At 42.9% G+C, this 14,991-nt stretch overlaps 1 protein-coding gene across 1 annotated transcript in view; it reads left to right on the top strand.

Moving 5' to 3' along the window:
* The first annotated feature begins 1,394 nt into the window (after positions 1-1,394).
* The window catches only part of LOC139368325 (chloride channel 6), a 28,974-nt gene continuing 15,377 nt past the window's right edge, over positions 1,395-14,991 (top strand). Inside the window, exons 1-14 of the mRNA XM_071107082.1 lie at positions 1,395-1,502; positions 2,335-2,394; positions 2,729-2,794; positions 3,029-3,094; positions 3,320-3,386; positions 3,546-3,652; positions 7,021-7,147; positions 7,398-7,524; positions 7,607-7,739; positions 7,856-7,969; positions 8,076-8,242; positions 8,444-8,564; positions 10,913-11,045; positions 11,465-11,618. Coding sequence (XP_070963183.1) covers positions 1,428-1,502; positions 2,335-2,394; positions 2,729-2,794; positions 3,029-3,094; positions 3,320-3,386; positions 3,546-3,652; positions 7,021-7,147; positions 7,398-7,524; positions 7,607-7,739; positions 7,856-7,969; positions 8,076-8,242; positions 8,444-8,564; positions 10,913-11,045; positions 11,465-11,618 — 1,517 coding nt within the window. The 5' untranslated portion in view covers positions 1,395-1,427. The remainder of the gene's footprint in view (positions 1,503-2,334; positions 2,395-2,728; positions 2,795-3,028; positions 3,095-3,319; positions 3,387-3,545; positions 3,653-7,020; positions 7,148-7,397; positions 7,525-7,606; positions 7,740-7,855; positions 7,970-8,075; positions 8,243-8,443; positions 8,565-10,912; positions 11,046-11,464; positions 11,619-14,991) is intronic.

Here is a 14,991-nt window from a genome sequence, read left to right as displayed (position 1 = left end):
ACATTCAAATTAGTATGATATGTTACGTTCGGTATGGTTACATTAGACAGATGGTTACTTGTTTGGGGTGGACAGGTGGGCGTATAATGCGAACGTCTAGCAACCCAACGGTTACGAGTTTGAACCTCATCACGGACAACTTTTGCATTTGAGCTAATTAGCAACTTTAACTACTTATTACTTTGCAACTACTTAGCATGTTAGCTAACCCTTCCCCTAACCATTTTAGTTAACCCTTTAACCTAATTCCTAAACTTAACCCTAACCTCTAACCCCTAACCTAGTTAACGTTAGCCACCTAGCTATAATTCGTAACACACACTTTTTTTTAACCTTTATTTAACTAGGCAAGTCAGTTAAGAACAAATTCTTATTTCAATGACGGCCTAGGAACAGCCTTGTTCAGGGGCAGAACGATAGATTTTTACCTTGTCAGCTCAGGGATTCAATCTTGCAACTTTTTGGTAACTAGTCCAACGCGCTAACCACTAGGCCATCATATATTTGGCAAATTTTTTAACATACAAATTGAATTTGGAATTTGTAACATACCATACGAAATTAGTGACTGACATTCACAAATTAATACATACCATACAAAACATCCTAAATGGAGTCGCAGATTTACATACAGACTAATACAAAATATTCTGAGACCAGGTTGGGTAGCTAGCTATCTTTACATTTTAGCAGAAGCTCTTATACAGAGCGACTTACAGTATTAAATCCATACATTTTAATACTGGTCCCCCTTAGGAATCAAACCCACAACCCTGGCACATGGACGCCACGCATCACAATCCTTGCACTTTGAAACCAATGTATAGCACCATTGACCTGGCAAAATGGTTGAAATTAGTGGGCGTGTTCCACAATGCAAGCGACTGCCAACTGACTGATATACAATTCACTTTCCATCATAAATAACTAACTCACATTATTATTTGTAGATCAGTCAGTCACAATTTACCCATGATACATTACGATTTTGATCATCCGGTCAGTTTACAGAAGCTCGAGCTGGGTAAACTTAAACTTAACACAGTCAGTGCGATAAGTTTGAAGGCGAATGCATGCACATTATTTGTGCTGTACTATTATAACTGGGTTTTGTAATCTTGTTGTTATTGTTTTATTGAGAATAACAAGTATCACACATGCGTAAATTACACGCAGTTTTGATACGTTTCCGTAAATGACCGCTTCTTTGTTCGTCACACCTTATTGGCCGTGTTCGAGAGCATCAAAACGACTGCATGCGGCTGCCGACTGAATGATCTACAAATCACCCTGCATCATAAATAGCAACTCATTATGATATGTAGATCAGTCAGGCAGTCACAGTTTACCCATGATGCATTGCGGTTGCGATCCTCTCGAACACGGCCATTGTGGGAAGTGGTGGTGCTGAAGAGGCAACAACGAAGATGGCGTGCTGTGGGAATTGCTTATGTTGTCACTGCTGCTGCAGGGATGAAGATACCCGAACACCCGAGGAACTGGTGAGAGAGAACCTGTATAATGTCTTATAATGTGTAGAATTGCCTCAATGTGCAATATATTGTGTGTGAGTTTTCCAAGGAAAACTGAGCCCATGTCCTGACTTCACCCTGGCTGGAGAAAGCTCCACCCTGTTCTGTTGTGTGGATATCTCTCAGTGCTATCTTAGGTAGCTAACTATGTTGCACAATAGCTTGATAAATAAATATTGAGTTTGACTATGTTACAGAATATAGCTGTCAGTAACATTATAGGCTAAATAAATGTTTTGGGGTAATGTGTTCTGTGAGTCAAACTAAACAACATGACACCTAGCTGACAGTGCTGAGCAACTATGCTAACTAGTAGCCACTGGCAATACGCTAGGAAATTTTATAACTAACCCTCCATGTTTTATCTGTGACTCAAGCTTGATGCTTGCTAAGCACGACCGATGCCATGTATTTATGCATGATGTGCATTGTTTAATAGAGGCCCTTGTCAAACACCCTATCGGACTGTTTGACAAGGGGGCATTCATTGTCGAAGGGTATGGTTAAATAAATGTTACATTTGAAAGAGAGCAACGTTAGCATCTAGCTATGTGTTTCCTTCCGGCTATTCACAGCCTTGCATGACTCAGGAAGAAACCTCAGCCAACAGCTTGCTCTTTTGTTGGGGTTATTGTGTGGCATATAGTACTAGGTGTAGTAAGTGCCAGCTATCTTTTCATGATGACTGGGAAGGTGCACTACACTGCATAACCTTATTTGTCAGGCTGAGAGAAGTTTTGTGTCATTGTTTTGTTATTCTTCATGCACAATGATGGCAGTGTCACATTCTTCTAATTTCCAGACTATTCTTGGGGAAACTCAAGATGAAGAGGATGAGATCCTTCCAAGGAAAGATTATGAGGTGATGAAATCCCTTTGAAGCAGATCAAGATGTTGGCCTAACTCCATATGAATGAAGGGAAAATAGACACACCCAAATGAGCATCAGTGTAGCTCTTGACTAGCCTGGTTGCCAGTCTGTTTCAGCTTTTTTTGCCAACTCCTTATAGAATTGTCATGTCAATGACAATGGAGTAGGCAAGAGCACAAAATAAAATGGGACCAGACTACCTCTTGACCACGTCTGTTACCTGAGTATCATTGAAATCTTTCTCGTCAGAAAAATAAACTACAGAATGAATTCAATTAAACACACACTGACTCCTCTCCCAATGGTTCTCTCTATATTTTGGCAGAGCCTGGATTATGACAGGTGCATCAATGAACCATATGTTGAAGTTCTGGAGGAGATGAACAACAAGGTATACTAAGAAATTCATTGTGGCATTGGTATTGTGATAAATAAGCCTACATTTTGAGTTAGTTACAAAGTCGTTACTAAGTCATTAAGTATGTGGTTAGACTACCAATTACACTAGAATGCCTTTATTTTCAGAAGCTGTAAAAAAAACTACTTTTCATTTCCACAAACTGCATATTGCAATTGTGTTGTTTTCCTATCTCTTCTAACATGGGTTCTTCTATCACGTTATTAGAGAGCCAAAAAGTATGAAGCTGTGAGGTGGATGCTGGTGTTTGCCATTGGAGTTTCAGTAGGCCTGGTAAGTGCAATCATGTTCTATGCTGGATGAAGAATCAGACATTCTGATTTTTGGTTGGCTTTCATACCGGTATGTTAGCAATAAACAATGGACCTCTGTACATTCTCTGGAAATAATGTATGACGACGATATGGATGATGCGCAGGTGCTTCTGACAAATGTCTGCATGCTTTGAAAATAAACTGCATATTAAACTCTTATTAACACCATTCTCTTTTCTTTCAGGTGGGTGTTTTTGTGGACTTTTTTGTACGCCTTTTCACTCAGCTCAAATTCAACTTGGTGGGAAAATGTATCTTTTTTTGAAGATGGACTATTTCACTCAAAAGTCTATGCCAAATTCATAATGTCTTTCTGATGTTGAACATTTGCAAATCAACATATTGTATCAGTTGAGAGCTTTGAGGTGTTGTGTGGCAGACAATGCTTTTCCTTAGCCAGTGTGTGCTAGCTGTGGAGGAGTGCAGCGAGAAAGGCTGCCTGGCTCTTTCGCTTCTTGAGCTACTGGCCTTCAATATGATGTTCATCTTCATCGCCAGTGTGTTGGTCCTCATTGAGGTAAAGACGCTCTACACAAATACCTAACGTGTCCTTACATGCTATTGTTATGTTATACATTAGTAAGATGGCGCCGACCGACATGGCAGCTCTGCTTCTAGCTCGTAAGCAACTTTGCAGTTAAATTTTTTCACGTGTTTTTTCGGACATTATTAGCCCAGAATGTTTTTTTGTGTTACATATAGCCGGAAATAACTTTTTGATATCAGAGCGGTGGTAAATCGCCAGCATTACGACCAGGAATACGACTTTCCCGAATTGGATCATTTGCTTGTACCCCCCAGGGTAATTGAACTTATCCCAGAGGCTGCTCCAAGTCGTCGCCGGTCGGAGAAGAGGTATTCACACCATCCACCACTTCCGAGGTTATTACTCGCTAATGTTCAATCTCTGGACAATAAAGTAGACGAGCTCAGGGCGAGGATCTCCTTCCAGAGAGACATCAGGGACTTTAACATACTCTGTTTCACGGAATCAAGGCTTTCTCGGGATATACTGTCCCCGTCTATACAGCCAGCTGGGTTCTCAGTTCATCGCGCAGACAGGAATAAAAATAACTCTCTGGGAAGAAGAAAGGTGGGGTGTATGTTTCATGATTAACTACACAAGGTGTGATTGTGATAATGTACAGAAACTCAAGTCCTTTAATTCACCCGACCTAGAATACCTCACAATTTAATGCCGGCCCTATTACCTCCCAGGAGAATTCTCTTCGGTTGTAGTTACAGCCGTGTATATTCCCCCTTAAGCCAATACCCCGAAGGCCCTCAAGGAACTACACTGGACTTTATGCAAACCACATATCCTGAGGCCGCATTTTATTGTAGCTGGGGATTTTAACAAAGCAAATTTGAGGAAAATTCTACCGAAGTTCTATCAACACATTGACTGTAGTACTCGCTTAGAGAAAACACTAGATCACTGCTTTTTGCCTTTTCGAAATGCCTACAAGTCCCTCCCCCGCCCTCAGATCACGACTCCATTTTTCTCCTCCTTTCCTATAGGCAGAAACTCAAACAGGAAGCCGTGCTAAGGTCTATTCAAAGCTGGTCTGACCAATCGGAATCCATGCTTCAACATTGTTTTGATCACGTGGACTGGGACATGTTCAGGTTAGCCTCTGAGAATAACATTGACGCTTAAACGGACACCGTGACTGAGTTCTTTAGGAAGTATATAGGGGATGTTGTCCCCACGGTGACTATTAAAACCTTCCCTAACCAGAAACCGTGGATAGATGGCACATTTGCGCAAAACTAAAGCGTGAACCACCGCATTTAACCATGGCGAGGTGACTGGGAATATGGCTGAATATAAACAGTGTCGTTATGCCCTCCGTAAGACAATCAAACAGGCAAAATGTCAGTACAGAGACAAAGTGGAGTCGCAATTCAACGGCAGACACGAGACGTATGTGGAAGGGTCTACAGGCAATCGCGGATTATAAACGGAAAACCAGCCACGTCACGGACACCGATGTGTTGCTCCTGGACACCGACGTCTTGCTGCCCGCTTTATGGATAACACACTCCCAAGTACTGTGGGCTCTTCTCTGTGGCCGACGTGAGTAAGACATTTAAGTGTATCAATTCTCGCAAGGCATCCTCTAGCCGTGTACTCAGAGCATGCGCAGGCCAGCTGGCTGGAGTGTTTACAGACATATTCAATCTCTCCCTATCCCAGTCTGCTGTCCCCTCTTACTTCAAGATGTCCACCATTATTCCTGTACCCAAGAAAGCAAAGGTAACTGAACTAAATGACTATCGCCCTGGAGCACTCACTTCTGTCATCTAGAAGTGCTTTGAGAGCCTAGTTAAGGATCATATCACCTCTTCTTCACCTTGACACCCTAGACCCATTACAATTTGCTTACCACCCCTATAGATTCACAGACGATGCCATCACACTGCCCTATCCCATCTGGACGAGGAATACCTACGTCAGAATGCTGTTCATTGACTATAGCTCAGCCTTCAACACCATAGTGCCCTCCAAGCTCATCATTAAGCTTGGGGCCCTGGGTCTGAACCCCGCCCTGTGCAACTGGGTCCTGGACTTCCTGACAGGCCACCCCCAGGTGTTGAATGTAGGAAACAACACTTCCACTTTGCTGATCCTCAACACAGGGATCCAGGGCCTCAGCCCCCTCCTGTACTCTGTTCATCCATGACTGCGAGGCCATGCACGCCTCCAACTAAATCATCAAGTTTGCAGATGACACAACAGTAGTAGGCCTGATTACCAACAATGACGGGACAGCCTATAGGGAGGAGGTGAGGGTCCTGGCGGAGTGGTGCCAGGAAATAACCTCAATGTCAACAAAATGAAGGAGCTTATCGTGGACTAAAGGAAACAGCAGAGGGAGCACCCCCCTATCCACATCAACGGGACCACAGTGGAGAAGTTGGAAAGCTTCAAGTTCCTCGTCGTACACATCACTGACAATCTGAATTGCTCCACCCACACAGACAGTGTGGTGAAGAACCTCAGGAGGTTTCTTCAACCTCAGGTTTACAGATGCACAATTGAGAGCATCCTGTCAGGCTGTAACACCGCCTGGTACGGCGACTGCACCGCCCGCAACCGCAGGGCTCTCCAGAGGGAGGTACGGTCAGCACCCGATGTCACAGGAAGGCGAAAAAGATTATCAAGGACATCAACCATGCATCAAAGCTGGGACAGAGAGACTAAAAAACAGCTTCTCTCTCAAGGCCATCAGACTGTTAAGTAGCCATCACAGCTACATGGAATCACTGTCCACTCTAATAATGGAACACTAGTCACTTGAATAATGTTTACATACTACTTTACTCATCTCATATGTATATACTGTATTCTATTCTACTGTATTTAGTCAATGCCACTAATACATTGATTGTCCTAATATTTCTTAATTCCATTCATCTACTTTTAGATTTGTGTATTGATGTGAATTGTTAGATACTACTGCACTGTTGGAGCTAGGAACACAAACATTTCACTACACCTGCAATAACATCTGCTAAATATGTGTATGGGATCAATACATTTTATTTTATTTTTAAAGTCAACTCCTGATAAATGCAGTAGCTTAGGATTGTCCTGATACCGTGTAGTTATCAGAGCAATTAAAAAGGGACCTATATTGCACTTCAACGGAGTTTGCTCTTATCTGAAGTGTACTTGTCAGGGGTCTACTGTACTGCCTGCATGCCTGCCTGTACTGAACATGCTCATAATCCCTTTGACAATACTCATTATCAAAACCTCTTTTTAATTATTTTTTTTATACCTGTTGGGCAGTTATTTAGGTTTTCTTTGCTTGTCTGGTGGTATCATATCAGAATTGTCCCAACTCCTTCTGATTGTCCCTTTCCTGTGTTCTTTAGCCTGTAGCTGCAGGCTCGGGAATCCCTGAGATCAAGAGCTACCTGAACGGAGTAAAGATACCTGGAATAGTCCGGCTACGGACTTTCGTCTGCAAGGCTATCGGAGTCCTCTTTACCGTATCCGGAGGTACTACAAAATAGATGGAACAAGGTCATATTCACTAGGCACCAAACGGAAGACAACTGAAACAGAAAGGGACTACCTGAACATGTCCAATAGAAACAGTAGTTATTTAGCTTTTTCAAAACATTTTGCTACAGTGTGCACTAATGAATACGACCCCTGACTTTCCAACAGATGCAAACATTATAGCATTTAACTAAAAGGAATCCAATGGCAAAGCGTCTGTTCCGCCTTTAAGTGTTTGATCCCTCAGGTCTGTTTGTGGGGAAGGAGGGTCCAATGATCCACAGTGGAGCCATCGTGGGAGCCGGACTCCCTCAGTTTCAGAGCATCACTTTCAAGAAGATCAACTTTGACTTCCCCTACTTCCGCAGTGACCGGTACAGTAGCATACTCTGTAAAGTGCTAATAGTGCAGTTGTTCATCATTATAAATTAAATCTCTGCTTAATCTTGATTTCAGGGACAAGAGGGACTTTGTGTCGGCGGGGACGGCGGCTGGGGTGGCGGCTGCGTTTGGGGCACCAATAGGGGGCACCCTCTTCAGCTTGGAGGAGGGCTCCTCGTTCTGGAACCAGGCGCTCACCTGGAAAGTGGTAGGTCAAAGGTCACAGACAGAGACGCATGCAAACACACTCACACACAGGCTATTTTTCTGTCATTGTCAGTCAGCCTGGTCTGAAGTACCACTCTCTTCCTGCCTACCCCCCAGCTCTTCTGCTCCATGTCTGCTACGTTCACTCTCAACTTCTTCCGCTCGGGGATCAACTACAACAAATGGGGCTCGTTCCAGCTGCCTGGCCTGCTCAACTTTGGAGAGTTCAAGGTACAAGCACACGTTCATGTTGTGGAGGTGTGCAGATAGTGTGTGCATATAATGGTTTGGCAACTTGAATTCCATGTCTCCATGGGTGTCCATCCCTCTCCCACAGTGTTCAGACGGGGATAAGAAGTGCCACCTGTGGACGGCGGTTGACCTGGCCTTCTTTGTCCTGATGGGGGTGGCGGGAGGGCTGCTGGGGGCCTTCTTTAACTGTATCAACAAGAGGCTGGCCAAGTACCGCATGAGACACGTCCACCCCAAGGCCAAGTTTGTCAGGTACCTGATCGGAGTGATATGTACATATACACTTAATTGTAGTGACAGTTGCATTGCTGCAATGCTTTGTTACAAATGCAACTTTTGTTTTTCAAATGATCAATATATTTAACTTCCCCATCTGATTGGAAAGGCATATTTCTCAAAGGGGTTACAGTGATTTGTGTTTCATGTCATGTTCTTTGTCTGGTCCCTGGGAAGGGTTCTAGAGAGTCTGCTGGTTGCCATGGTGACCACGGTGGTGATCTTTGTGGCATCCATGACATTGGGTGAATGTCGTGACTTGGCCTCCACAATCACCAACAACAACACGACAGCTCTGGTACGTTTGGCAGAGCTCAACTTTATAAAAAAGTGAAGCATATAAAAATAAGATAACAGCTGTAAAACAACGTCATAATCATCCTAAAACAAGCACTAAAAGCATATTGAAACATAACGAGACCATAAAACTACATGCAGTGGGGCAAAAAAAGTATTTAGTCAGCCACCAATTGTGCAAGTTCTCCCACTTAAAAAGACGAGAGAGGCCTGTAAAATTTCATCATAGGTACACTTCAACTATGACAGACAAAATGAGGGGGAAAAATCCAGAAAATCACATTGTAGGATTTTTAATGAATTTATTAGCAAATTATGGTGGAAAATAAGTATTTGGTCAATAACAAAAGTTTATCTCAATACTTTGTTATATACCCTTTGTTGGCAATGACAGAGGTCAAACGCTATCTGTAAGTCTTCACAAGGTTTTCACACACTGTTGCTGGTATTTTGGCCCATTCCTCCATGCAGATCTCCTCTAGAGCAGTGATGTTTTGGGGCTGTTGCTGGGCCACACTGACTTTCAACTCCCTCCAAAGATTTTCTATGGGGTTGAGATCTGGAGACTGGCCAGGCCACTCCAGGACCTTGAAATGCTTCTTACGAAGTCACTCCTTCGTTGCCCGGGCGGTGTGTTTGGGATCATTGTCATGCTGAAAGACCCAGCCACGTTTCATCTTCAATGCCCTTGCTGATGGAAGGAGGTTTTCACTCAAAATCCCACGATACATGGCCCCATTCATTCTTCCCTTTACACGGATCTGTCGTCCTGGTCCCTTTGCAGAAAAACAGCCCCAAAGCATGATGTTTCCACCCCCATGCTTCACAGTAGGTATGGTGTTCTTTGGATGCAACTCAGCATTCTTTGTCCTCCAAACACGAGAAGTTGAGTTTTTACCAAAAAGTTATATTTTGGTTTCATCTGACCATATGACATTCTCCCAATCTTCTTCTGGATCATCCAAATGCTCTATAGCAAACTTCAGACGGGCCTGGACATGTACTGGCTTAAGCAGGGGGACACGTCTGGCACTGCAGGATTTGAGTCCCTGGCGGCATAGTGTGTTACTGATGGTAGGCTTTGTTACTTTGGTTCTAGCTCTCTGCAGGTCATTCACTAGGTCCCCCCGTGTGGTTCTGGGATCATTTTGACCCCACGGGGTGAGATCTTGCGTGGAGCCCCAGATCGAGAGAGATTATCTGTGGTCTTGTATGTCTTCCATTTCCTAATAATTGCTCCCACAGTTAATTTCTTCATACCAAGCTGCTTACCTATTGCAGGTTCAGTCTTCCCAGCCTGGTGCAGGTCTACAATTTTGTTTCTGGTGTCCTTTGACAGCTCTTTGGTCTTGGCCATAGTGGAGTTTGGAGTGTGACTGTTTGAGGTTGTGGACAGGTGTCTTTTATACTGATAACAAGTTCAAACAGGTGCCATTAATACAGGTAACGAGTGGAGGACAGAGGAGCCTCTTAAAGAAGAAGTTACAGGTCTGTGAGAGCCAGAAATCTTGCTTGTTTGTAAGTGACCAAATACTTATTTTCCACCATAATTTGCAAATAAATTCATAAAAAATCCTACAATGTGATTTTCTGGATTTTTTTCTCTCATTTTGTCTGTCATAGTTGAAGTGTACCTATTATGAAAATTACAGGCCTCTCATCTTTTTAAGTGGGAGAACTTGCACAATTGGTGGCTGACTAAATACTTTTTTGCCCCACTGTATTCATACAACAGCCATCCTTAAAACGTTTATTGGTGTTTTCTGTTGCCTCTCTGACCTCAGATTGGCCGACTGAGTTGAATGAAGTGAAATGGCATTGATCCCAACCGTGCTAGTGTTCAGGAGGGTGCAACGATGAAGAACATTCAGATAGAAGTGTATTGTATAGAACCGATATGATGGTCTGTCATGTAGATTAGGGAATCCAGATAGAGCTACTCATTCATTTATATCTGCAACGTACTGAACACTTCACCTTACTGAATATACCCCATTTTCAATGTTTGACCTCACTGAACATACCACAGTTTCAACATTCAATGCTTTTAATGGTGTAAATGAACCGATTCATCGGGCAGCACACACCGTCACTCCAGTGTCGGCCATTGTGTTAATATTTTAACGTTTCAATCTATGGCATAGACATCACCTCTATTCCAAAACTGTTTCCACAGGTCTAGTATACACTCAGGTCCTTCAGAAGTGGAGTTTCACATTTTGAATAAGTACCACATCGGACAGACATGTATACAGTTCTGTATACATTCATGTAACTAAAGTTAGAAACATGCTCCCATTCAATGGTTTTGTTACAATGGTAAAATGTGTGATATGGCGCTTTATCTAGGTGTCCCTCAATGAAGACGTCATCAACTCTACAATCCGCCAGTTCTTCTGCCCCAACAAGACGTACAACGACATGGCCACTCTGTTCTTCAACCCTCAGGAGGTGGCCATCCACCAGCTCTTCCACCAGGACGGTGAGACAAGGGCTGTTCTTGGATCAGTTTAGCCTTTTAGATAATGATGAATGAGATTATGGACAAGCTCCCACCTGATTTTAAGGGCAAAACTGATCCCATGCCTGTACTAAACTGCATGCTCAATAATCTCTATTTAAAGTACTTCTTGGTTCCAGGACTAGGCTTAATCTGTGTTTTATTTGAACAAAGTCCATAGTCTCTACACGTACACACCGAAATATGTTTGTGTACTCGTGATGGCTACACTTTAGTTCATCATTATACAGAACATAATGAACAACTCTGTGGCCAGCTCTGAAAAATATCTGATGTGATTGGTCAAAATACCAATTAGTGGAAGAAAGATCAGTGTTGGACTGCCTGTGTAAACGCAGACTTAGTGTGTGATTTCCTGTGTTTCCTGTCTGTCTCTGTAGGTACATTCAGCCCTGTGACGCTGATTGTGTTCTTTGTGCTGTACTTTCTGTTGGCGTGCTGGACGTACGGCGTGTCGGTGCCCAGCGGCCTCTTTGTGCCCTCGCTGCTCTGTGGCGCCGCTTTTGGACGCCTGGTGGCCAACCTCCTCAAAATGTAAGACCAATTTTCTGATAAAGTTCGTAATGTTAGGCCAACGTTCTCATAATCAACTGTTCTCAGTGTTAGGCATGAGCTAATGTACGCAAATTGTTAGGCTGTCATTCTTATTATAATTTTTTCCCCACGAAATGTAAACCCAACGTTCTCATAGTCAGTACTCAATTATGTAAGCCCAACTGTCTCGTAACAAAATGTCCAGGAATGGTAATGGTGTATATCAGATTCATTCATATGTACAGTACCAGTCAAAAGTTTGGACACACCTACTCATTCCAGGGTTTTTCTTAATTTTTGCTATATTCTACATTGTATAATAATAGTGAAGATATAAACTATAAAATAACACATATGGAATCAAGTCGTAACCCCCAAAAATATATTTGAGATTCTTCAAAGTAGCCACCCTTTGCCTTGACAGCTTTGAACACTCTTGGCATTTTCTCAACCAGCATCATGGGGTAGTCACCTGGAATGCATTTCAATTAAGTGTGCTTTTGTTAAAAGTACATTTGTGGAATTTCTTTCCTTAATGCGTTTCAGCTAATCAGTTGTTGTAACAAGGTAGGGGTGGTACACAGAATATAGCCCTATTTGGTAAAAGACCAAGTGTATATTATGGCAAGAACAGCTCAAATAAGCAAAGAGAAATTAATATAAGACATGAAGGTCAGTCAATGTGGAAAATGTAAGAATTTTGAATGTTTCTTCAAGTGCGGTCGCAAAAATCATCAAGCGCTATCATGAAACTGGCTCTCATGAGGACCTCCACAGGAAAGGAAGACCCAGAGTTACCTCTGCAAGCAGAGGATAAATTAATTTGAGTTACCTGCCTCAGATTGCAGCCCAAATAAATGCTTCAGGGTTCAATAACACAGACACATCTCAACATCAACTGTTCAGAGGAGACTGCTTGAATCTGGCCTACATGGTTGAATTGCTGCATAGAAACCACTACTAAAGGACACAAATAATAAGAATGGACTTGCTTGGGCCAAGAAATACAAGCAATGGACATTAGACTGGTGGAAATCTGTCCTTTTGGTCTGATGAGTCTAAATTAGAGATTTTTGGTTCCAATAGCCGTGTCTTTGTGAGACGCAGAGCAGATGATCTCCGCATGTGTGGTTCCCACCGTGAAGCATGGAGGAGGAGGTGTGATGGTGTAGGGGTGCTTTGCTGGTGACACTGTCTGTGATTTAAGGCACACTTAAACAGCATGGCTTCCACAGCATTCTGCAGCGATATGCCATCCCATCTGGTTTGCGCTTAGTGGGCCTATCATTTGTTTTTCAATAGGACAATGACCCAACACACCTCCAGGCTGTGTAAGGGCTATTTCACCAAGAAGGAGATGGAGTGCTGCATCAGATGACCTTGCCTCTACAATCACCCGACCTCAACCCAATTGAGATGTTTTGGGATGAGTTGGACCGCAGAGTGAAGGAAAAGCAGCCAACCAGTGCTCCGCATATGTGGGAACTCCTTCAAGACTGTTGAAAAAGCATTCCAGGTGAAGCTGGTTGAGAGAATGCCAAGAGTGTGCAAAGCTGTCTTCAAGGCAAAGGGTGGCTACTTACATTTTGATTTGTGTCACACATTTTTGGTTACTACGTGATCCCATATGTGTTCTTTCATAGTTTTGATATCTTTACTATTATTCTATCATGTAGAAAATAGTAGAAATAAACCCTTCAGAAAGTTTTCATACTCCTTGACCCACATTGTGTTGTTATATATATACATTTTACACACAATACCCCATAATGTTGAAGTGAAAAGGAAATACAGAAATCCAATTTACTTTAGTATTCCCACTCCTGAGTAGAAGCACCTTTTGGCGGCGATTACAGCTTTGAGTCGTCTTGGGTATGTCTGTACCAGTTTTGCACATCTGGTTTTGGGGATTTTCTTAAGCTCTAAGTTAGATGGGGAGTGGCAGTGAACAACAATCTTCAAGTCTTTCTACATATTTACAATGGGATTCAAGTCTGGGATTTATCTGGACCACTCAAGGACTTTCACATTCTTGTTCTGAAGCCATTACAGCATTGCTTTGGCTGTATGCTTTGGGTCATTGTCCTGTTGGAACATATATCTTTGCCCCAGTCTAAGGTCGTTTGCACTCTGAAGCAGGTTCTCTTCAAGGATTTGGCTGTATTTGGCTCCATTTATTGTTCCCTCCATCCTTACAAGTCTCCCAGTCCCTGCTGCTGAAAAGCATCCCCATAACATGATGCTGCCACCACAATGCTTCACGGTAGGGGTGGTGAGCTATGCCTGGTTTTCTCCAGACATAGTGCTTTACATTCAGGCTAAATCGTAACATTTTTGTCCACAGAATATTTTGCCTCATGCTCTGTCTGTCACGTGCCTTTTTGCAAACTCCAGGCATGCTCTCATGTGCCTTTTGCCAGACGGAAGCCACTCCTGAGAAAATCTCCCATAAAGCCCAGATTGGTAGGGGCATGCCTGGAGTTTGCTGTAGAGACTGTTGTCCTTATGACAAGTTCTCCCATCTCAGCCAAGGAACTCTGAAGTTCTGTCATTCGTCATTGGGTTCTTGGTCACCTCCCTAACCAAGGTCATTCTTGCCCGGTTGCTCAGTTTGGTTGAACGGCCAGCTCTAGGCATAGTCTGGGTAGTTCCATATTATTGAGACCACTGTGCACTTGGAAACTTTCAATACTGTAGAAGTTGTTTTATACCCTTTCACAGATGCCGTGCTGTGAAAAAGTATTTGCTCCTTCCTTATTTAATTTTTTTTTTGCACATTTGTCACACAAATGTTTCAGATCATCAAACAAATTTAAATATGACACAAAGAAACTGCATTTTGTGTTTACTTGAGTTAAGTGATGATTTTATTTTTTGGGGGTGGGAAAGCAATCCGAACTTTCATGGCCCTATGTGAAAAAGTAATTGCCCCCTAAACTTAATAACTGGTTGTGCCACCCTCAGCAATCAAGCGTTTGCGATAACTGGAAATGAGTCTTACACGTCGCTGTGGAGGAATTTTGGCTCACTCATCTTTGCAGAATTGTTTTAATTCAGCCACGTTGGAGGGTTTGAGCATGAACCACCTTTAAGGTCACGCCACAGCATCTCAATCGGATTCAAGTCCGCACTTTGACTAGGCCACTCCAAAATCTTCATTTAAAAAAAAAAAAGCCATTCGGAGATGGACTTGCTGGTGTGTTTTGGATCATTGTCCTGCTGCAGAACCCAAGTGCGCTTCAGCTTGAGGTCACAAACTATTGGTCGGACATTCTCCTTCAGGATTTTTTGGTAGAGAGCAGAATTCATGGTTCCATCAATCACAGCAAGTCGTTCATGTCCTGAAGCAGCCCCCGACCATGACATTACCACC

The sequence above is a fragment of the Oncorhynchus clarkii genome, chromosome 16 (genome assembly GCF_045791955.1).
Source record: "Oncorhynchus clarkii lewisi isolate Uvic-CL-2024 chromosome 16, UVic_Ocla_1.0, whole genome shotgun sequence".
NCBI classification, from domain to species: Eukaryota; Metazoa; Chordata; class Actinopteri; order Salmoniformes; family Salmonidae; genus Oncorhynchus; species Oncorhynchus clarkii.
Note: the sequence above shows the minus strand (reverse complement) of the source record. Positions and strands in the feature narration are given on the sequence as shown.